The 24,542-nt window shown below is 33.1% G+C and overlaps 1 protein-coding gene and 1 long non-coding RNA gene across 2 annotated transcripts in view; one reads left to right on the top strand and one right to left on the bottom strand.

Moving 5' to 3' along the window:
• The window catches only part of LOC111054800 (ephrin-A2), a 203,434-nt gene extending 185,806 nt beyond the window's left edge, over positions 1-17,628 (bottom strand). The window contains exon 1 of the mRNA XM_039441847.1: positions 17,104-17,628. Coding sequence (XP_039297781.1) covers positions 17,104-17,315 — 212 coding nt within the window. The 5' untranslated portion in view covers positions 17,316-17,628. The remainder of the gene's footprint in view (positions 1-17,103) is intronic.
• Positions 17,629-23,002: 5,374 nt separating this feature from the next.
• LOC120354808 overlaps positions 23,003-24,542 on the top strand; it is a 22,185-nt gene continuing 20,645 nt past the window's right edge. Inside the window, exon 1 of the long non-coding RNA XR_005573200.1 lies at positions 23,003-23,131. This is a non-coding gene — a long non-coding RNA (uncharacterized LOC120354808). The remainder of the gene's footprint in view (positions 23,132-24,542) is intronic.

Here is a 24,542-nt window from a genome sequence, read left to right as displayed (position 1 = left end):
CACAAGATTAATGTCTGATCGTTAAAAATCAAAGTACCTACAAATCAAAGAAAACAAAATGGATTAAAAGATCGCTTAACCTTAATGTAAAGCTAAATGGATAGATATTGCCAGATTGATCCAATAGACTGAACATAACGTAATAAGAAGTCCCATTAGTTATAGGTATAGCATATACCGTAAGGGGAAGTATATTGAGGGACTTTGCATTTCAAGTAGTTTAGCCTACAACTGAACTCATTTTCTATGAAAACTAGTACTGTGTAATAGAAAAGTACAGTAAAATGTATATTTATTCTGTATGATAAACGTTAATAGTCTTTTAGTGTAATTAGTTGAGAAACACCAACAAGAATTGGGCATATTCATCTTGAATTCCTGCAACTAACCTAGAACTTATTTTCACTAGAACCTATTATTTTCCTTGTGAACCTATAACGTGAACCTATAATATTCCCTGGAATGTGCTATGAAAACGGTACAATTAGAATAGAAAAATATAAATGGACATTGCAGGATGCATCCTAACAGAGCAGTGGTCAAAAGGCAAATTTCGATTTCAAGTGAGGATGACCGATCTGAAAGGGACCGGTTTCCCCCACCTGAATTCCAACTCAGTGTGCCTTCTAGCCTTCATTGGCGCGGTTGCCACGTGAAACCAACAGACTCCAACATCACAGATCCAACTTGGACTCAGCAATTGGTATTCGGCTCCTCCATAGGTTCCCTGTTCTATTCCTCAACTAACTTCCATACTGAATTAAATCTGTAGAATTGTCAAAGCCACGTATTTACTAATTTATCGAATAAAAAGAGACATAATATATTGCACTTGATAAAATGCTAATGGTTGTATAATTATCATATATACCTTAACTTGAAATAAAGCTATAATTACTGTTCTTTTCCATGGCGAAAAACTATATAATAATTCTGTTGTAGTCGAGAGACACTATGTATGTGTGTTTGTTTTTTAAATATTTACAAAGATAAACAGTGTCTAAACTAAACAACAAAGTAACTATAATTACTATTCCACTGTTTGGTAAATTGTAACTTTACTATTCACTAACTAAATAAGCCGTTGTATCAATTTCAAGTTGTTTTATCTACCAAATCATCTCAATTATTATCTCAGAATTAAATTTTGTTTGACTTTTCGAGAGATATGCTGTTTTATATCTGAACTAGAGTTTCGAGTTTCTAAGTAATGAGTGGTACTTGAAAACCAGAGAGTATAGAATGATAAATTCTATCCTCACTAATAAAAACCTATTCGACAGTGAATGGCAACATGTGGGAATGTGGAAGTGTGGAACACACTTGAAACTTTCCAGAAGATCTCCACAACAACTCAATTATTGCAAATTTCAGACACATTGTACACAAATAGAAACTGTTCCACACATTTAGCAATCTGTTTCCTGATGCCTAATTATCTAATATAAGCCACTTAGCAACACAACAAAATAGTTGAAGTTATAAACATTCAGTGTTTGAAACAAAGATTACGATTAGACCACTTTTTCAAGTACGATCAAACATGAAGTAAAATGTTTTCTAATATATGTTTTGTAACAGAGGCGGTCTTTATTTATTTCTATTCAATGTAAATCTTTTCGGCTTTGAAAAATTGAACAATTATATTACCAATTATTATTTCCAATCTAATTCAAAATTATTAGTTGAAAAGTAGTTGAGTATTATTACTGATAGAACTTTAAGTTTAGGAGCTGTGATAAAGCTATCATCACTATATCGCTATAATAAAAAAATCTGGTTCACTTCTCACTTCCCATGTTTCGTTATAATTTTTTATATTCCATATTCACTTCTTATTAGCTTTCTCTCTTATATTAAATTGACTTTACTTCTGTTTTACAACAGTTTTTATCGTTCTTTACATAGCGCAGTAAGAGCTTAGAGAATGCACCGTGAGTAATGAATTTCAAAATATTTTAGAGCGACTGATAATGATAATATTGTGTTGCTATGCCGACACCGAGAGTCAATGCAAAATATTTACTTTCTTTCATAATCTGGAAGTGTAATAGGACTCCTAAACATAGTAATTTAGTCAGCCAGGTGTGAAAAAGTTACATAACAAGTATTGGTAGATTATATTTTTTGGTATACATAACTCTGAATAATAGACGAAGACAATTTTCTACCTCACAGAACGCAACGAAATATTTCGCAATTTTACAACTATATAGTTACAAATTTACGGATGTTGTTAGGCTGTTACGAATCTAGTAATGGGTTTAGAGGTGAGATGAAGTGCTATGCGAGAAAAATGAAAGAAACATTCCTACCTCTCTACCGTTAATTTCAAGCAAAATATTGTTGGAATTCACTTGGAATGAAATGAAATGTAAGAAAATAGATGCATTGATATTGTAAGGATGCTGTAAATGAATACCAGTCGAAATGGGAATCGAAGAAAACTCGGTGCAGTGTGACTAGACTAATATTTAGCCTAGACCGGCTCATCTAATTTCTTATATATAAAGCAAATAAAAAATATTCGATAGCCTATAGCCTATGAACTGGAAATATTTGCTCATATCTACGTATGTTTCTCACCAAAGTCACATAAGATGTTATATAAAATATTGAAACAGAAACAAACACTTGATAGACGGAAACACTCATATAAAGTATATTAATGTATGGATATATAAGTGTTTTTCAACTATGAAGTGTTTATTTCTGTTTTAATATTTTATATACGTCTTTTTTCTTTAGGGCTAGGGCTACTTTTAATATAAATCTAAGTACCCTTTTAAATTAGTAGCCGAAACATGTCGTGACAAAATAATTTAAAGGGGTACTCAGATTTATATTTTTATATAGGTATATACTACTACTACCATTTTCAAATGAATACAGTTTGATTCAACTGATGACAATAACACATTTCCTATACATTAAAAGCTCTGGACACGGACGGTATTGAGCTTTCATTCTTCCCACATTTTCGATCTATCCTTATATCCTGCTGAAGAAAGCGTGACAAAATTTGGCCACGACATAACAACAAAGGCGAGAATATCGATCCTGCTAGAGAAATGAAGAAAACTATTCTATAGATTAATAAGAGAGAGTGCAAATTACCATTTATGCCGAAAGAAGGTCACTACAAGTCATTCACTTCAACAACAATGCAATATTAAACTAAGAAAAAAATGCAGGAAAATAAATTATGGTAGTAGGCCTAAACTAGCTTGTACAAGCTACTAGGTGATCTCGTGATCATAAGAAATTTTCAATCAATTCTACAAATGAGTGCAGAAAAATACATTTTATTAGGTTTGAGCATATTGATTGAGGATAAAATCAATCTATAATTTGTACATTCCAAGAGTGAAATGAAACTAAGAATTGTAGACTCGTGGAATTTGGTTGCTGAAATAAACCTAAATATATAATTCACCAAAAAATTTGGATAATAATTAATGTATCCTTCAGAGTCACAATAAGTAATGGGAATGGTGTATTATTTTAATTGATCAATATCTACTCAATAATTAATGTACTTTTAAATAGTTTAAGAGCGTGCCGTAACACAAATATTTCAATTACAAAAACATTTAATTTAAACGAAATTTTTCAAAGATATTTTTCTAAAGTACAAGCACTCAAAATAACCAAGTTACATGAGGACTACTGGAGATGGTACTTTAGATATTCAATATGCTGCTTCAAAATTCTGCTTGATTGTTGTAAATACCCAGAAATACGCAAATTTTATTGAAAGGGTTTCAGGAGTAGATTCAAAATTACTAAGGTGAGACTTGAGTTCGTACACGAGATACATATCTCAAGAGGACGACTTAAGAGCCTAGACATTAGCAACGAAATTCCAAGTTCATGTCAAGAGATGGCGGTGAATTGAAGCTCCAAGTTGTTTTCAGCAAGCTCTCTGAGATGGACAGGTAGGCTACTTGAAAGCAGAACAAGTATTCTGCTAACATGCTGATAACAGGGACTTGACCAAATTGAAGTGGGGAAGGTCTGCGAGAATTTCAAGCTCATCATCGAAGTTGATAAGCAGATTGATAAGTGAAGTCCAAATATGTGAAACTTGGAGCGATTACAATGCGGAAAATAGGAGGAAAGGTATAACAATCAATGTGAGATTCACTTCAAACTGACAGCATTCCTTATAAATAACATCAATGTTCCCCATTCAATCATTGCTGACAGTTTAAAATGAATCTCACAATAGAATATTCACTTCAAAATTGCTTCTTATTCACCAATGCTGAGACTTCGAAGTAAATCTGCTTATTGAAGCAGCTAAGCATCCCAAATCATCTTGAAAGGCAAGCTGAAGTACTAAGTTGAAGTTTAAGTCCAATGAGGATGTGAATTTCCGGAATGTGAACAGAAGAGTGGAGTTTCAAGGTAAAGTTAAGTCGGGGCTTGCGAAAATAGAAAATGATACACAATAGTGCTGATAAGTAGTTTTTAATAACTAGTTATTGAGCTTGAAAAATAGAAATCACAAAGCTATAGATAACAACTATAGCTTTGTGATTTCTATTTTTCAAGCTCAATAACTAGATATTAAAAAATGCATGGTTACTTCCAGAACATTTCTTCAATAAAACGTAAACAGTTTGGAATCCACAATTGAATTATAATGAAAAAAATTGAAAAATATTGAATAAAAAGACCTTGAAGTTATCAAACCACAAACTTATTAGAATAATGAGATACCAGTTAATTGTCAATAACTGCTCAACTGAAATTCAAGTACTGAGAAGTAGAATGTATAGAAATGAGCAAGCCATTTATGATTGGTAGTCGTATAACCTATCAGAATTAACGTCTGCCGTCATTGGCTTAGGTAAGCCACTCCCACAATTATTAGTCCACTGAAATGACAGTTGTCTCTTAAATGAACCGCCTTTGCTGTGACATTTCACTGCACTAATTATGGATGGTAGTGGCTTGTCTAGGCCAATGGTAGATGTTCAATTTTAGACCAGCCACCAATAAATCATATCGATTGCTAATTATCACTTCGTATAATCATAGATGAAGAATAAGCATATATTTCTTATCTCTGGTATTATTCTGCTGCTCTGTATTTTAGTTTAGTTTACCAAGTGCTTCAGTTTCAGTTTTTGTATGACACAACAACCGAAATCAAAACTGTACATCTTATTTGAATAAATATTAGAGGTTGAGGTAGGTTCTTATATTTTTTCAACATGGATAACTAACACAATATTACTTTCGCAGTTCGAAAAATAGTATGAAAGAAAGTATAATTTGAAGTTATTTAATTGAAGGGATCAGGTGAAAAATAACTAACATCTCATGTTATTCATAGTTATGTTGGCTTTCATTTGAATTGCGGTAAGAAAAGATCGTTATCATCAAGGTACGGTTAAGATTATATGAGTCATGTTGTTTTAAGCCCAAATAAAAATATTTAATTCGTGTAAAAATACAGAAATTATGTGCACACGTAGCCTACACAATTATGCGATGGGAGATGCATAATTCAATAACAAGCCGCCTCAAAATTGTTCCTCCCTTGAATTTCTACAGATATGTTCCAATAAGTAAACCATAGTCAACGTGGAATTTTAACAAAACAACAATTAACTGTATACAGTAGTACATTATTGCATTCAAAATTAATGTTATATATTTATAGAGTATCAGTTGGATACATAACAATTTATTGTGTATGTTTATATGTTACAGAGGAATATCACAGATTTATAAAGGATATTCCTCGGTTTTCTAGCTAGCAATGAAGTAAGTCGCATATTATCAATTATATTTTTTCTGAAAGGACACTACTGATTAGCGGATGATGAAACATTGCATCCACTAAGTAATTTGTTGAAAGTGTGAAAACAGAAAGACCAAAGCAAGATATTGAAAGAGTGCTTTTGTGAGCCAAGTATATTGTAGGTGTCGAGAGCAAGAGCATCGTCCGCATACACATAAGAGAGGGTAAACGAGAGATGGAGAGAGAATGAGAGAGTGATCTCTGGACGCTGGTCCTCTTGTGTTCGGAGGTCGGGCGAGTGCGCACCCTTGCGCGTGTGTCAGTGCCAATATGGCCGCTAGTTTGTTGTTATGAATCTCGTCAGTGTGAGGGCTGTGAGCGGCCGACACATTGGAAGAAGCAAGGCAGAAAAGCAACCTGTACAGGTATAGGGACGACTAACAGCTACAGGCTGTGGATGTACGTTTAGCGAGAAGGAGGCTCTCTTTTCCTTTTCCCGTCCACTGTGCTGCTAGCCTTCCTCCTTCCAACGCCACCAAATTCCTTCTTCACACCCTCGCATACACACACACAAGCATGACTGCTCTGTTTCCTAAGCCCTATCGCATACCGTACGGTTATCAAACTTCATTATATCATTGCTATAAAAAAGCGGTGATATCTCCAGTCTCCAATACTGGATAAAGTTCTCGGGAATTGAACTCCGAATACAGTACCTCAGAACTTTAGAACTAGAGAAAAAGGAAATAGAGAAATTGAAATACAGTTCAAAATAAAGTACTTTACCACAAAACTCCTAATATATGAATAATACTACGCTAAGGGGGGGGGGGGTTTCCTAGGGCACGTATAGAATCTAATGTACCATTAAACATATAGATTGAATAAGTGATTATCTTTTTATATTTTTTTCGTTAAGGCTACTCTTAAATTAAATTCAATTGGACATCAATAACCCTATTTTTGATAGAATCATACAAATATAAATTCAAAATTTATACTCCTAGTTTGAAAAAATCATATGAATACTGACAAGCAACCTAGCGAGATAATATGATCAGAAATAAGAAGCCTGTAATAGTATTTATTCATTTTATTTTATTCAATTAATTGATAATGGCATCATGGCCGAAACTTGTAAATAAACAATTTAAAAATGGGTACTTGGATTTTTATTTTCTATTTCTTTTGAATAAGTATCTTGAAACCGGGCCCTAGTCTACAACTCTTTCTATCAGAATAAAGGAATAGGAATATAAATTAATTCAATGAAAGCAATCTGCACAAGAGCCCTCGCTTATTTGGGAGGGAGGAGTAATGGGAATATATGTTGTCTTTCGTTTTAGATTGGTTTCAATATAAATAGAAAAATCGATTTATTACTTAGATTGGGTACAACTGTGAAGTTTATATCTTGCCCATAACCATGGAAAAGCATACAAATTTGTAAAACAAGAGTGGATGAAGGAGAAATTCTGGGAGCGAGAAGTAAAGGAAGAAGTAGAGGAGAGTTGTAAGAGGACCGTGTACGAAAATAAAGAAGCCAAATACAGTATGGAGAAATATTAAATAAGAAGAGCGAACAGCCATGAAGAGTAAGTTGTGGTAAAAATAGAAAAAAAACTAAAGGGTAAAGTCGTACTAGTAATAGTAGTAGTAGAAGGAGAAGAAGAAGAAGTAACGAAAAAACTAGTCAATTACTTCAATTAATCAGCACTAGTCTAAACGCTCCTTTGACGATGATAATGAATATTTCTAAACGCAATTAGCTTACAAGAAGAAACTGTATAGGAAAGGTCCTCCAGCCTATAAAGGTTACATAGGTATATGCAAAGTGGTGGTAACTTTATACGTCCAGTCAGTTCTATTAGAGAAGGGATGTAGTTCGGAAATTCTATTACTCGGGGAGCCCATTCCACTTTTAGGATGGATCAAGAGAGGCATTACTCTCTGCCTTGCTTATATTGCCATCTTTGATGCAAGTAGATGCTAGGGCTGGATGGCCATTGGCCAACGCTCTTGATGTATAGAAAGCACCGGCAGTAGGCCTATTAATCATCATCCCAACCAAAGACCTTCACATCTTAGATCAAGACCTAATCAATACTTTGATCATGCTTGTAAGGCGGTATTAATATTCCAGGTACCTTGGATCTAGATTGAACAGAATAAGGAATTTGACAAGCTTCCTGAATATTCTCATATTATTTGTCAATTTGTCATATGTGACATTGAGCCAATTAACATGAATGTACCAGTGTGGCTCAAGATTATTATACATTTCGATCTGAAAGGATTTACCTCTAGGCAAGATGGTACCTCCAGGAATTATTACTAATTCTATTTACTAAATTAATAATTTAATTTGAATTTACGTTTAATATTAATTATTACTATTATGGCTAGACTACATCATACAAGAGTGTACTTTTTACGTAACAAATTAAGGTCCACCATATCGAAGGGATTATTGTACCTGTCCAACGAGGGACTTCATTTGATGATAGTGATCACAAACATTTTCATCTCATCCAAAACATATATTTGCAGTACACAAATGAAGCTAACTGTATCTTTAAAGGCTGCTTTTTAATATTGTTATCTACGCAGAAACTGTATAAGTCGCTAGTATTTTCAACAATGTTTTATGTGAAACCTACCAGATATATTATAAGGATCACTTGAAATATAACATATTGTACTTTATATACAGTAAAAAATTCTTTGAATTATATTTCAATGGGAATTATACCAATTTGTAGCCTACATAGAATTACATATAGTCATAGTGACAGATAGAAAGAAGAGTGTCAAGAACAGAACGTGAAAATATCAAATTATTTACTTGAAACCAATAATAGTCATAGAGATTACCGTAAAAAATGTATTGTATACCAATTATTTAAAAAAGTTATTGTAAATCAATTATAGTATTAAAAAGTTATTGGATATCAATAAATATCCCAAGCAATCAATCAGCTCATGTAAATTCGTATAAAAAAATGTCATCATATTTGAACAATAAAAAAATTCAAGCACAATGAATCAATTCTACGAAAGTTGGTAAATAGCTGACACCAGAACTATCTTCACTCATAGATTAAGTTTTTTTCTCATGGCATAATAACAATTGAAAAGAGTGGATCATTTTCAACAAAATAGCAATGATGTAGCCTACAGGCTGCAGTACAGTTTAAATTAATGATTACTCAATCACCGAGCGATATTTTACCTAAAGCAAACTCAAATTCAAACTTTCCTCAAAAAATCATCTAATTCATTCACATTAGGTAAATAATACACCATCTGTTGTGTATAGGGGTTCTAGTACTGTAATATACTATATACTGGGCATTGTATTCGACAGTGAAAACTCGATTATATCACTAAATTTCCTAAGGAAATATATCCAACTATACTAATGCTAATCTAAATGAAATATGACATGCGACCTAATAAATACTCAACACCTACGAATTCAAGATTGATACTGACAATCCCAATACTCTTGAATTCCAATCAAGTGTAGTTGAAATTTTCAGTTTCCACGATAGAATTCACAATAGAGTTTTTCATAGTTTAATTAAATCCACAACAACTGATGACATATGCATCACCAATTCTAATCATTCGTCTTGATAAAGATGGACCGCCAAGTCTGTGATGAACTTGACAACTAGGCATCGCTCTCCCTTGAAAAGAGATCAGAGACTCATTATAGTTGAATATTTTTGACGAAAAGTACTGGGATGTCGTTGGTGGAGAATTGGAGAAATGTATATTTTTTTTTTGCTAATGACGGTGTCTACTTAAGTCATGAATTATGCGTGGGTAATGAGAAGAGGGATGACAAAATAATTAATGCCAGATGAACCATGACCGATGCAACGTTAGGAGACTGAAGTTACAACATTCCAGACCACTGGGCTACGCAAACTCACCAACATTTTCGAGTCACTTGCTATTTTTGAGTCATTGATAGCTTTATTAAAACTACAGAAATAGTTCAAATAATTTTATTAATGCGCTCTTTATATGCAATTTTTTTTAAATTATCTACTACAAAACAATAGACGAATATGATAATTAGTAACTAGAATAGACTATGTTCACAATTGTGATTACAAATACAGTAACAACCAAAACAAAAACCAATAATTGCCAACAGATGAGAAGGGATCTTACTCATTTGGATTTTCAGTTATTCATGAATTTTATACTTCTGAAGTCTAAACCATCCTATTATTTCAATATTAAAATTTTAAAATGAAGTTTCCATAATTCAATTCTCATTTCAAATTTAATACAAGGGAGAACCCAGTTTTAAAATAAGTTTTCATCAACCAATACGCTGGTGGTCTAATAAGTTGACTGTTGAAAATTAAATACAAACTAACTCAATAACTAATGCTCTCTGATTACAAATGGAGTATACAGAATTAGTATACAGCAAAATGACAATTTAGGCTACTGATTGAACAAAGGATCAAGCTTGAACGCAATTACGCTGCTATTATTTCTTGTCTAGGCAGTGAGAAAGGCATTAGTACAATAAAGTTGGACAATACTTGATAGTACACCAATATACTAGAATACTGTACAGTAGTACAATGGTTGTTTTCTGTTATTGGAATTGTAGGAACGCGTAGGTAGAGCCGAGATTTGCTCATTTACCGGGAGGCGATTGCCTTGACATTAATGTTTCCACACAGAGAATGCACAACACTCAGATAGCCTTTCTTTCAAGCACTATAGTGTAGAGGGCGTCAAGGCTCTCCATATCAACCAGGAAATACCGTCTCATCTGCAAACTGTATCATTTCTCTCAGTTCGAATCCAACAATTGATAATAAGGCATCCTAAACCCTAGGAGAATCATCGGTGAACTAAATCTAATTAGAAGACCATGATGGAAACAGATCACAATACAACAGAATTCATAGAACAGCTTGGAGCTTTGTTTGATCTGATACAATTTTCAAAGAGGACAGACCATTAGAATTATGATTATGATAATTTCTACCCCTGATATTTCTAATTCAACAATTATTTGCTTAAGCAGATATTCTTATTGGAGAAAAGAGTTATAGTTAAGTAGAAATTGGTAAGAATATATTATTTGCTCAAGAATATATTTTTAATGGAGGAAACAAAGTTGGAGGTGGAGAATGTAGCGAGTTTTAAAAATGTTTTATGCAGACACTAGAATATCAGCGAGAAATTGAAACAAGTCAAATAAGTTATAGAAAATGGAAACGCGGCTTCTCCTCATCTTGAAACTAGAATGTTTCACAGTGATTTTGAAAAAAATTCTCACGTATTTTTATTCGAAGATTTACCGTATTTTGTTTACGATGCAAAATTCATATTTGAATTTGAAAAAGGTGTATTCCAGATAAAAAGCTATACAGAGTTGAGTTATTGCGAATAAAAATATTTTCTAACATGTTGTGGGATGGCAAAATGTTCAAATGTCGTGCAGTCATGATCAATCACTGACCGAATGCAATAAGTATAACTCTGCGATGGACTGAAATTCAAGATATGTGATCTCGATAATATTTGCATATACTTGCGTAAGTGATATTTGAGGACTTTAATAGATTCGTAGGATAAGCAAGGCGCCATAACTTCAAAGCATTTTGTTGCTTCATTGGCAGGTATCAGTCCTCTGACATTCATTTGTTAGTTTTATCCATTCTTTGTAACATTTTTATTTCAATTTTAGAATCTTTTCATTTCTATATTCCGTTTTATGATAATTTTCTTGTATATATCTATTTTTTCCTTCTCTTGTATTTCTATAGTTTTTTTCTTTTAACAATATTGCAATTGTAAATTATATTGCTCATTGTATTTTATTGTATAATAATCTTGTATGTATTTGTGAAGGAGACACTTTAGGGGTAACCTGTTGTCTCCATAAATAAATAAATAACCTTTGCCAAAAGAGTCTTCCAATCCCACCAAGAGCGTGGTTATTTGTTCAAATCATCTATCACATCATAATCTCATCTCATTATGATTATCGAAGCAGGAATAAAAAAGTTAAAAGCAAAAAATATGTGTACGTTCGGCCAAAATTGGTAATGATGAATCAGTTTAATATTGATAGAATATAAGGTAGGGCAAGGAGTTAACATTCAAGAAGGGATTTTCAAGGTTCCAAATTTTAATTTTTATAAGATACGCTTCTGATAAAAGTATGTTTTGTATTGTATGATACATAATAGTGTAGGCAATAGTTGGAGACTGAGTAGTGGATAACTCGTGAATGCGTTTATTTTACTTGAGAACAAGATATAAAATAAAGGCATATTAAGTTTTGTTCAACTGATGCAAATCATTAAGCAACTCGTGCTACTACTGATAGCACTAATGAAGTTCATATTTTAAAACTTATGACTGAATAATAATGTAATAAAGTCCATAGGCCTTAGTTATCATATCAGTTATCGATCCTGTATTTCTATTATTTATTTTATTATGTAATGTATTTTGCTAACGACGATGTCGACATAAGCCCGAGGTTTGTGCATGGGAAATGAGATGGACGATGATGATAAATGAGAGGACCTTTAGTTTTAGGTGGGTTCCGAACCATCAGAAGTGATTTTTCATCTCATAACTGTTAGTATTGATAAATAAGCCTGTCTATTAGTTCAAGATGATAGATCTATCTCTTTCTATTCTGGTTTCCATCCTACACAGAATATATTATTATCCTTCCGCATTCTATTCCGTTCCATTGTAAAACTCTAGTATCGTATGAAATACTTGAACTAAATTTTAGTATTAGAATATATATTTAATATTGCTTATTTCAACGTTTTCCGCATTCTTACATATCCTTGTTTTTAAAAGTTTTACAACTTTTACTTCGAAATCTGTGGAAAGATGTTCCACTCCTTGTGTCGCAGATATAAAATAACTGTAATCAAGTTACCCAGCCTAAATTGGCTTCAGGCATACACTGAGTCTAATATTATATTATATATGATATAGTAATCATGAGATTACTTTCATTAATTGCTGTTTCATAGTAATAATTATCATATATGATTATTACCAGATAGCCTAGTTCAACTATATTATGAAAATAATGATCAAGACAGACACTCTAGGATGCTACAGTTTAAACTGTCATGTTAAACTGTAAACTGAATGTTATAGTTTTAACTGTCTAGGATACAGTTCACAAAAATATATATTTATTTTATTTTATATCTACGACCCTAGGAGTCGTATAGATATAAAATAAAAAAGTTAAAAGTCCGCATTGTCAGTGGAAATGGAAATCTTTCCACAGATTTCGAAGTAAATCTTATAAAACTTCTTCAATTCCATACTCATTTTTCAAAACGAGGATAAGTAGGAATGCGGAAAACATTGAAATAAGCAATATTTGGTTCAAGTATTTCATACAATACCGAAGTTTTACAATGGAACAGAATAGAATGCGGAACGATAATATATTCAGTGGAGGATAGAAGTCAGAATAGAAGGAGATAGAAGTATGGAAATGGAAGACGATAACACATTATAGCTGGAGGATTTACTGATGCTTCGTAAGTAGGCTATCTTGGAGAGTCATTAACAGTATATAGAAAATTCTCAGTTTGAAACAATGAAATTTATGATCTCATTCATTATTACTCATCACACGAATAGTTTCACTTATTTTCTTAAATCACCAACAACAAAATCTTGTGTTTTGAAAGTTTGATCTGAAATCTCGAAACTTTTCATAGTTTAAAGAAAGAACCATAGGTAGGGTGGGTGAAGATCCATACTTCTCATGTATTCTTAATTCCTCTGATATATTGATTTTAATTTTTTAATATAATGATTATTGTGTTTTTTTCTCTGTATTTTTGTTACCTGTTAAAATGTAATCGTAATAGTACTTTTTGGCTTTCAGCGACTCCTCCCCGCACACGAACAAATCATCCAAGCGTGAAGTCTATTCATCAAATCTCATGTATTTTTGTTTTTTGTATTTTATTGGATAATAAACATTATTTGAATATAAGGTTTGCTATTTTGACATTCACTTTAAACTGTCAGAATTAAATGGGAAGAATTGTTGATGAGAAATTTGAACAGCTAAAGTGAATATAATTAAATTAAATTAAATTTCCAATAGCTTCCGTTTCTTACATCATAGTGGGAGAATTCATAGTATTGAATCCAAATTCATACTGTAGCCTAATAATATCTGATCTGCATTAACACTTTTCTATGTTTAATATATTCGCGAACTAATTTTTCAGAATCGATAAGCAGACAAAGGAATTGAAAAATGGATTGCTTAAAAAATTCCAGACTAATATTATCAATAATAACTACTGAACTAGTCTTATGCACGTTCTAATAATAGACCGTACTCCATTTCATAACAAATCGGTTGTTGGCACCAGACGCATGAGTGAACAGGATTGGAATTCCAATCAAATGTTGACATAATAAGAAGTAATTGTCAAGTAGTTGAACTAAAAGTTCAAAATAGTTTGGAATTCTATTGTAGAAGTCAGTTACTACTGTAGTATGAAATAGTTGGCAAATTATTATGAATAGTGGGAGCTAGACAACTATCAACACTCTTATCACGTCCTTCCAGACAGTTTTAATGAGGCAAAATTCGATTATCGATGCATTTGTTTTCATCACAATGTCTACTTTAGAAATGTTTTGTGTTTGGTCAGCTAATACGCAATTGAAGGCCAAAAACCCAATGTGTACAAAGACTTCATGAATAAATTTGATAGACTAGCTGATGATATAAAATCATGAAAGGATATCCGGATACATCCGATTTGGAGCAAACACGTATCAACTAAACTCATATCTAACATTTTATCATCACAAAAACCATCTTCTATGTTATTTCTTTATATAATATGCCATTCTTTCCTTACATATTATTGATTCTTGATGTAATTTCCAGTATTATAACTTTTAAATTGTTTTAGAATTAAAAATATAATTAATGACTTGACACCTGAAATGTAAGAGTTATGTAATGCAAGACAGCGTAGCCGAGTGGACTGGCAAAAATGTATATGCAATTTCTGCCTGATTTGCTGCTCGCTGTAGGTTCGAGTCCCTACCGGGCTTTTGATTATCTTATCCCATTATAGTTATTACCCATGCACAAGCAAAAGATTGTGTGAGCATCGTCCAGGGAAAAAAACAATAGATAGTTATTGATATATAAAAAACAAATAACCAACATCAGAGAAGCCTTACCGATTGATGGATCAATAAGCAGTCTTCGATTCTTCAACAAATGAGAAATTGGTGAGTGTTTTCTGTGGTTCTTATGAACTGACTGTAGGGCATACCTATCTAAGTACCTAACAAATAGCAATACAAGGTGTTACTTTTTTGTGGTGTTAATGGATAGCGTAATTACGGGAAGTTTTGTTCCATGATGTCTCAAGTCATAGGAATCATAATAATTTTTGAAGAACGTCTGCTCCTTTATGAGCGAGAGGATTGTAAAATAATAAGTATTGAAATTGAGGTGAATAAATAACTAGCTACAAACTGATACATACAGCTCATTATCTTCCTATAGTACAAATTTACCAATCACATTCCAAAGCGCAATTTTAAATCGAAATTCAATGAAACGAAAAAATAATATTATTGTAGTCTAGGCATTCCTTGATCAATGAGAATTTGTACTCAAGGCACAAATGATTAATTTATAACTGAGGAGCCATCAGTTGAAAACTGACCAATAATTATAATCCATTAGAACATAATTATTATTTCACTAGACACTAGATCTTTTCATAGGTTTAAACGTTCAATTTCACACATGATGAGTAGATGCAATATAAATATATAAAAATAACTAAACATATTTGAAATTATACATGCATGAAGTGAAATTCTCCTCACCAGAAGACCAGAACATTTTTCCACAATTCCTATTGTTAAAAAAACCCAATGTTCAAAAACATGCAACAATTATTATGTTTAAATTATTAGTGTCAAATTAAAAAAAACTACTGTAAACACAAATCAAATGAATTCATCAACAAATCTGCAGAATAAAGCAAACGGTAGGTGATTCAACACAAAAATCATGTAAATTTGCTTTCAAGTTGCATACATGAAAAACGTAATAAATATAATGCAAAATAACAGATAAAGAGAACGATTCACAGCCCGTTCTATGTCATAATATACATGGCTGCAAAATAGGATTAATATTCTTAGACATAAAAATGATTTGGGTTGGTAAAATAAAAAGATACCGTACTTATTTGCAGAGGAAAAACACAAGATGAGTTATTTTTAAAGTTTTCAGTATTTGAACGGAATCAACGGATAAAAACTGATTTGTAAGGTAACGCCATATGTAAATAACCTATAGGCTTGCGGAACATCAATAAAGGGTTGGGGTTGGACTATCGTAATGGATAGAAATTTACGGAGCATAGAGATACCATGAATATGACTTTTCAAAAAAGCAAGTAATTTGTCCTCATCAGACTCCAATATAATTTAGTATTTTTCTGCAATAAATTATTGTCCATCTTTTTCTTAGGATGTAGAAATTGAAAACATCACAATATAAACAAATCATTGTAGTTTATAATAATGTAAAAATAATCCAATTTCAAGCACAGCAAATTACATTTTTTAGAGTTCGGTTAAGTTTGCTGGAATCAATCTTGAGGAAATACAGGCTCGAAGAATAACCAAGGAGTCCTTACAGTGTTGCCAATTCTCTGCATACCAAGAGCAGAACAAGAGACGAGAGGCTCGGAATAAATCTTTACAACACTGTATTATACATGTTAGGTAAAACATATTACTCGGAATTGAACATTTTTAAGATATATAAGATTGAAATAACTCCAGTACCGGTTTAATTTGAATCAGAGCTCGAAAACAAAACTGAAGAAGAAAACAAACATGGCGCCACCTCACCAAAATAAGCACATTGTACGGACAAAAGTATTGTACCTTCTCCGTGTTTTTGTTTACAATAACCTAAAACTTGAAATGTTCGTGAAGTAAAGATGAAAGAACTGACATAAAACTGTATTTTGACTATTATTTCTCTCATAATACCTTAGGAAGAGTATTTAAAACAATGAAGAATAAACCTAACCAAATTCATGTCACTCTATCTAAAAACAGGTTTTTTTTTATATTTCATGAGAGAAACAGGGGTTGTAATCCTATTTATTTGCAATGAACGTTCAAAAGAAAGTTGGTTTTTCAAATAAATTCATGATTAACATCAATTTAATAACAGAAACACATGTTTTTTGGAAGTAGCGAGCAACGTGAATAATTTGACAAAAGCATGAAATATAAAAACTTACATTGGATTGGTGGTGTTCCAGTGGACGTAGAACGACTTGGTACAATCACTGACGGTTGACAGGAGAACAGTTTCAAAACATATCAACAAAACTAAAGTTAGGCAAGATGTGACTTTGGCACACGGCAGCTGTAGTATAGGTTGTGTTGCAGGGGTTAGGAATCTCGCTAATCCCGTGGTAGAAGGAAAGCCAAATACATTTGCCAAGACCATGGCTAAACACCTGATCACAACGTTTCACACAGAAGTGGAGATTCGAATCGGCATTAGTTGGAGGGTTGAGAACTGCTGAATTCTACCCAGCGACATTCATGTGAAGGCGACGGTCCCAATATCGATCCCATCTTCAAGACACATGCAGAACAATCCACGAACACACTTTGTGTAGATCTAGTTGATAACACTGTTTTGCACAAAGTTTTCACCGCTTCAATGCTATATTATTCACGATTGACAGTCAACACTGCGAATAAAAAACTGTGTCGCGAAGGAGACGTCTACAGAAGCCCTATGTGCTTTGCTCGGCTCTCGGCACCACTGTGGCTGTTCATAGGGTGGGGGTGAACTATCTACTCGTGAACCAGCAATCGCTGTGGTGGGGGTAATACAGCGCTGGCGCTTCCCTAGCGCCTAGCGGCAAACGCCATAACTGCTAGTAACACATCATCCGTTTGCCGGCAAAATTCAAACATGTTCTCTCTTATAAATAAATTATAAAAATGTGGGATGTTTCAGAACATGTAAGATACAACAGTAAACTCCAGTACAATTAATTGAGCTTAGATCTTTTACCAACGCAAGAAGGCTTTGTGAATCTGTGAATGAGTCTGAAATGACTGTAGTGAGGTCCACGTTATAATGACAGTATTTTTTCAACTTTGGTTTTGCTATCCTTGTCTATCATTCGACAAAGCCGGTGGTACTACCCTTTTCTAGGTCCACAACGATGCCAATTATGTTTTTGACGGTGTAGAAATATAATTAATCAATGGAGAGAATCGGCATCGCTATTCTCCTATATTTATCCACTGCCATTATAAAGTGGACCTCACTATAGCACAAACATTTTCTAGCGATGAAGCTAGATTTTATTTAGATATTGGAATAATAGTTAAACTAAAACTTATGAGGTGCAAATAAATGTTGGAATATCTCTGACAGTCTGACACAATAGTTACAGTAGTTGATTGATTCAAACATTTGTTGTTCAATTAATATTTTATTAAAGACTAGCAGGTTACCCGTACTCCGCAAGGGCTGTCTAGTCTAGAGCACAAATACGTTGAATAGTTTTGAAGTTTCATGCGTGCGTTCTAGTGATGATTCGTCAAACATGTACTTCGTATTCCGTACTACTTGTAAAAGCCTATTCCTTCCTTTATAAATATAGTTTAGATATAGAAGAAGAAGATAAAAGAAAATAGTATATAAAACCGTTGAATACACTATTTCAAACTGAAGCTTGACGAATTGAAAACTTAATAAATTGAGAACTTGACGAACTGGAAATAGGCCTATAGCCATCCTCAGTAAATTAAAAATCTTTGTGCAAATTTTCAAGTTCAGACGATATAATGCGTCATTCGTGTATTTCCTATCCCATACGTGTACAAGCCAATTCTTTTATTTATAATACTATAGATTGATTCCCAATGGAATAAATGGCTATGAAGACGAGAAACCAAATTTCTCTAGTAGAAAAAAACTTGATCGATCATTTTGAAAATCAACAACTTTCTTTTCAATTATTGTAAATCCTAATCTCCCCCAAAATGTTCTACAACACAAAACCCTTTGCATCAATCCATTTGGTTGACAAGAGGGGTCTTGAAACAATTGTGTCACTATTAATATTATGATCAAAAAATCTTGGAATCAGAATCTTATGAAATAAGAATAATAAGCCTGAAATAGGCCTAGTTGGAATGTATTTTTGGCTATTGCTGAGACATTGTGCCAGGATTTTGTTTCATAGTGACATACTGGCGCCTACTACTTTGAGGAGGGGGGCTCAATTTTCCCGGGGGTCTAGGGGAATGTAATATCCCCCAGAAAAAGGGAAGCTGGAAAAATGCTTTTACGCGATTTTAGGCCTGATTTCACCATAAAGTAAAACTAGTTTTTAGAGGCAGTTGGATCTAGTCAGATGATCTTAAAATTGGGTTTTAAATTGGTTTTTGTTAGTTAAAATGAACTGTCGTTCGAACCAGGCTACTCACAGTATTATTAAATCAAGGAATAAGATATCGAAACCCAATACAAATTGTTTAAAATATAGATAGTTTGTTTAGTAAGAATTGTTTCACACATATACAATTCTGTTTGGTTGGTTTTCATTCGATTCCAACAAGTGTGACACGGTAATTCGGTTCGAATACGGTACCTTACAGCACCCAACACCCCCTCGACACGAATAGGTTTTATCAGGTTGGAATTTATTTACAGGGAATAGCAAACATTTTAAGTCTTTCACACAAGGTCGGTTCAGTTTATGTTTATACCTGATAGTGAGTGGATCTGTTTCAAAATCTTCGAACTCAAGATCATCCAAACAATTCATTCTGGCAGTTTTTTTTCAGTTAATTTATTGAATTAAAATAAATTGATTAGTTTGCCAGATGTTGATATGGATCGATTGCTTCTGCAGTGCAATCCAAGCCTACGCTGTGGTACAAAAATTGTAAAACATTACAGTGGTTCAGCTAGAGTCTAGAGACTTTGTGTAGAGAGAGTTGATATTTCATTTAAGATTTAACGCTTGAATGAATGAGCTTCAGTTTTTTATAGTAAAGTAATAGTTTTTTTTAATAAACTAGTACCTTCTTCTTTCAAAGACACAAATTTTCGCCAATTAAACCATTTTCAACTGTCGAATTTAAAGGAAGAAAGAAGGAAAAGGATCTTAGTTCTTGAAACAGATGATGATGATGAATTAATCATTTCAATTTCTGGGATGAGGGAAACATTTTTAAGAGTTTTCACTTAAGTAAAGCAAATATCAAATTAGTGTTGAATCAAATAAAAGATTCAAAATAAAATAAGGCAACTTTGAACAGTGCTCTTCCAGCATAAGACATGTTTTCAATAAAACTGAGATATTTTGCTTTCAAAAGTTTTCTAATAAACGTGGGAGACCATAGTAGACTTGAGGGTTACGTCGAATGAGCGATCATGGGAAAAATAGTCCAGTGAGCGATTTATTGTTTAGAATAGGGTCTATTAATAAGGATAAGCAGACGCTATGAATGGGAGGACTTGGGCGTCATTAACAATCTCATCTAAGCACATGCTGTAGAATTAGTGACCGGAACATTGGGACCAGGAATTTTGGGATCAACTGGGAAAAAGAGGAATTTTGGAACCAATTTTGGGGTCTCTACCTGCGAGGTGATTAGCAAACAATAGTCGGTTCATTCGACAGGTTCACACGCTTCTGTCACTGAATGGAAACCATTCATAGATTCATTATTAGAAATAGTTCTGTGTTGTACTGAGTAGATAAACAATCTATTTTCATTACAGACATCTTCGGAAAGCCTCTTTTCCAACATGTTATTAAATATGTTTCTTGATCTAATGAAAACTAGAAATTAAAATTTTCCTGATCGATTAGTGAAAATTATAATTAAACTTTTAAAATCTAAATGAATAAATACATAAAGTGTATTAAATAAATATTTATATATATAGTTGAATAGGCCTGCAACTGACTCGCTAATTTTATGTGTTTAACGGCTTTGTGTTGAAGAACAATGTCCAACCAACTGTTGGAGATACCTGATTCTACCTGCGAAGATCCATCCTCTCTTATGTTGGAACCCTTTAATCCCAAAAGTATTGGTCCCAAAAGGTATTGCTGGTACCAGAGTTGCTAGCACCTATACAATTATTTACATCAGAACAATAACGGAGGAAGGCCACAAGCGGTAAATGGGTAGTCTCATGTGTAGACTCGCAATTACGATATATTCATGAATCAGTACCTACTACTATAAAAAGGAATCAGTTGTTGAGTAAACCTTTCAGCTCTTCTTTCAGAAAAAGAAGAAGAACATAGCTTTCAGCTTTGAACAGCTGAAATTCATCTTCATTATAGCCTATTCTATTTATGAAAATTTACAATAATTCCTATAAGTTCTATCAATCATCAGTATTTCTCCAAGTGGGTGAATAATCAATCTGAATTTTTCATTTCCTTCTCGTTGAGCTTGTGCATAAAGTAAAAAGTTTTTAAGTTCAGTTGTTCTCAAACCTTGGAGAAAATGTAAAACGTAAAAATAATTAAAACAACATCGATATTGCTGGTGATTTGATGATCTTATAGAGCATTGAAGAGTACCGTAGGCTATCAAGTTTGAGAAGTATTGTTATTTATTACAAATGATTAAAAAGTGTTAATTTATTGAAGTGTTCAAGTGTTAATTTATTAAAAAGTATTAGTATTATTATTATTTAAGGTTAGTTCTGTTCTGGACAATACAATTTACCTACTCTTTTCTCAATTGTAGTGAAAACAGTTACTCGACCAAGTAAGTAGAGTAGAGTTAGCTCGGCAGAGTTAGTATTCCAGTTACTCGACCACTAACTCTTCTAGTGAAAACCAGGCTCTACTGTCCCTGATGCAACTGATTGAATGGGAATTTGCAACTTGCGCCCAGCGATCAGAATGTGTTTGGCCACTCACAGATTGAACGTAACAGAGTGAACGTCCGTGACGTCATCACGAGTGATACCATTTCGCTCTCACTAGCAGCCTACATTACTTTCCCCGACTGAAGGACAAATTCACTACAGTATCCTAAGGATGTTTCAGGCAAAACACTACAATGCGTTGTATTATGACAACTTATTAGCCTAGAAATAAGCCTACTTATTAGCAACCAAATAATCATAAATAAAATTTACAGTTGAACTTAAATAATCAATCATAATAACTAAATCTAACTGCTATATATCGTAGTTACAGAAAATACAACACTATTTTTAAATAAACTTCATAAAAATTCTCCACAAAGGAGAGTAGATTTAGAGTTGAACTTGGACCATCATTACACGACATTTTCTATACATTGAATGAATTATCTCTTCTATATTCGTTCTTCCAACCTCCTTTAACCAGTCATTAACAATTTTTTTTATAAATATATTAGGATTTACCTTCAGTATTACGTGGATTTTCAGGCAGATTAATACTTAATGTATATGAAATCTGAGCAAAAGTTATAAGTGTTTGAAATTTTGACTCTTGAGGTGTCCTTAAGCGCGCCTCTCCACTAGGAAATACTGAAATAAAGCAAATTTTCCTGTCCGATTACGAGATTTGCCAGAAATAGCTGAAAACTGGTAAATGAGCTGAAAATACGAGGTTTTTGGGCAATCCTGTATCTAGCACAAGGAAATTTTGCATGAAGAAATTTCTGGACTTCTCTTATGTACCCAAATAATATATTAGAAAATCAGAACTACAATATAAATATTGCAATCACACCCCCTTTTTATGTCTATATTGACTGGACTATTCATAATTCGAAAAGTTCCATGATAAAACCATATATATTCAATGCTACTATTTCCAATAATAGGATGACTACATTTGATGATTGGTGATTACATTTCAAAGAATTTGTTTTTAATATGTGGCTCAAACAATGACTTTCCACTTTAAGTTCTGATAGATGAATCCACAGTTCAATGTATTGTTATTATTTCACATCAGGCATACCTTGTATAAATTTATAACAAATTCTTCCAGTGCCATGCAAGAGCTCATACAACAATACAGCTATACAGCTATACAACAATACAATACAGTTATACAATACAGCAGATGGTTATCGAAAAGCATATTTACCGTTATCTTTTCGACAGAGAGAGAGAGACAGATATTTGATATTTTGATATTTGATATTTTATTTTACATCTTACGTTGCCAGGTCTGGTAAGACCTATGGCAAACACTAGTTGATAAGAAACAAACAAAAGAATATTGCTTATTACATTGAAACTCAACAAATTACAAGAAAAATTAAGTATAGATTTAAGCTACAAATAATTTAATTATAATTAACAGAGAGAGATAGAGAGAGAGAGTGTGTGAGCGGGACAAATAATGGGACTGGCAGTGATGACATCACTACGTGAACAGTGTACTTGTGTAAGGGAGCCATGTATCACTTCCATTTGACCGCTGGGCGCTAGTTGTGTATGTCCGATTGAATAGCCTGTCCTTAAATGAGATAATTAATGACGCCCAAGTACTCCTATTCATAGCGTCTGCCCATCCTTAAACAATGGATCGCTCACTTGACTACTTTTCCCATTATCGCTCATTGGACGACACAGATTTGAGCATAACAACATCACCTCTCTTATCTTACATTCTAAAAAATATGTACTAGATTCAATAGTAATTCATCATTTGAGAAATTTCTCGATCGCTTTTTTCTTCCATTATCGTACAGCATACAGCTCTGTGGATCTTGAACGATGAATGAGTAGCAATATACTGCTTGGTTGAGAACAAATTTATTTATTTATACATTGATAGGTACAATATCCTTCTCAACTATGAATGATTGTGAAAGGAACAACAGGCTTAAAGCCCAAAACTGTTCCTTTCCCAAATTTGGTTAGAGATTGTCCAAAAATAGGATATGTTCATCACTTCATAAGTTTTGTCCAAATTCCCTGTAGAATTCAGCCTTCTTTATATTGTAAACGAAGTCATTTTATTCCCAACTCGCTAAACTAGTTTAACTTGAACTGATAAATGCACTGAGAAAACAGATTGAAGTTTAAACTTTCAGTCTAACTTGACTAGTTTAGCAATCTATACTGTGCAAACGGCCCTAACACTGTGAATTTAACGGAGACATCACCCTCATCCCCATCTTTGACCTTAACTTCATCATTGAGCATCACCGCACAAGCGCACATCAACACCGTACTTGATTGAACAAGCACATAAATGAGATGATATTGGGCATAGTATTCGAATATTAGTGTAGGTTAATATTTATCATAAATATCAATTATTGTATTGTCATTTATTTGGTAGATTGAATAAAAGCTAGCAATTGCTAATTCTTAGTTCAATTCTAGTTGCCAAAATTAAGTTGAATAAGCAAGTTATTCCGTAGGAAATGTTTCCGTAATACGAGTGAATAAATATTGTGCGGTGTAAATTCAATGATAGATGGAAGCAGAGGCGTAACTAGGATCAAGATAGGGGGGGGGGTTAGCAAAGTCATGGTGGGGGGGTTAGCTAAGTCATGGTGGGGGGGGGGTTACAGCAAGATGAAATCAATGTAATGTCAATGCTGTCATACTTATTAGAAATCTTATTTATCAGAGATTAGTTCAACTATGTACTAAGTATATTAGTTTTAACATTTTTTAATAATCAAAACACATTGTATTATTTAAGTCTTAGACAGTATC

This window comes from Nilaparvata lugens, chromosome X (assembly GCF_014356525.2).
Source record: "Nilaparvata lugens isolate BPH chromosome X, ASM1435652v1, whole genome shotgun sequence".
Taxonomy (NCBI): domain Eukaryota; kingdom Metazoa; phylum Arthropoda; class Insecta; order Hemiptera; family Delphacidae; genus Nilaparvata; species Nilaparvata lugens.
The sequence above is the reverse complement of the archived record's forward strand: the minus strand, read 5'-3'. Positions and strand labels throughout refer to the sequence as shown.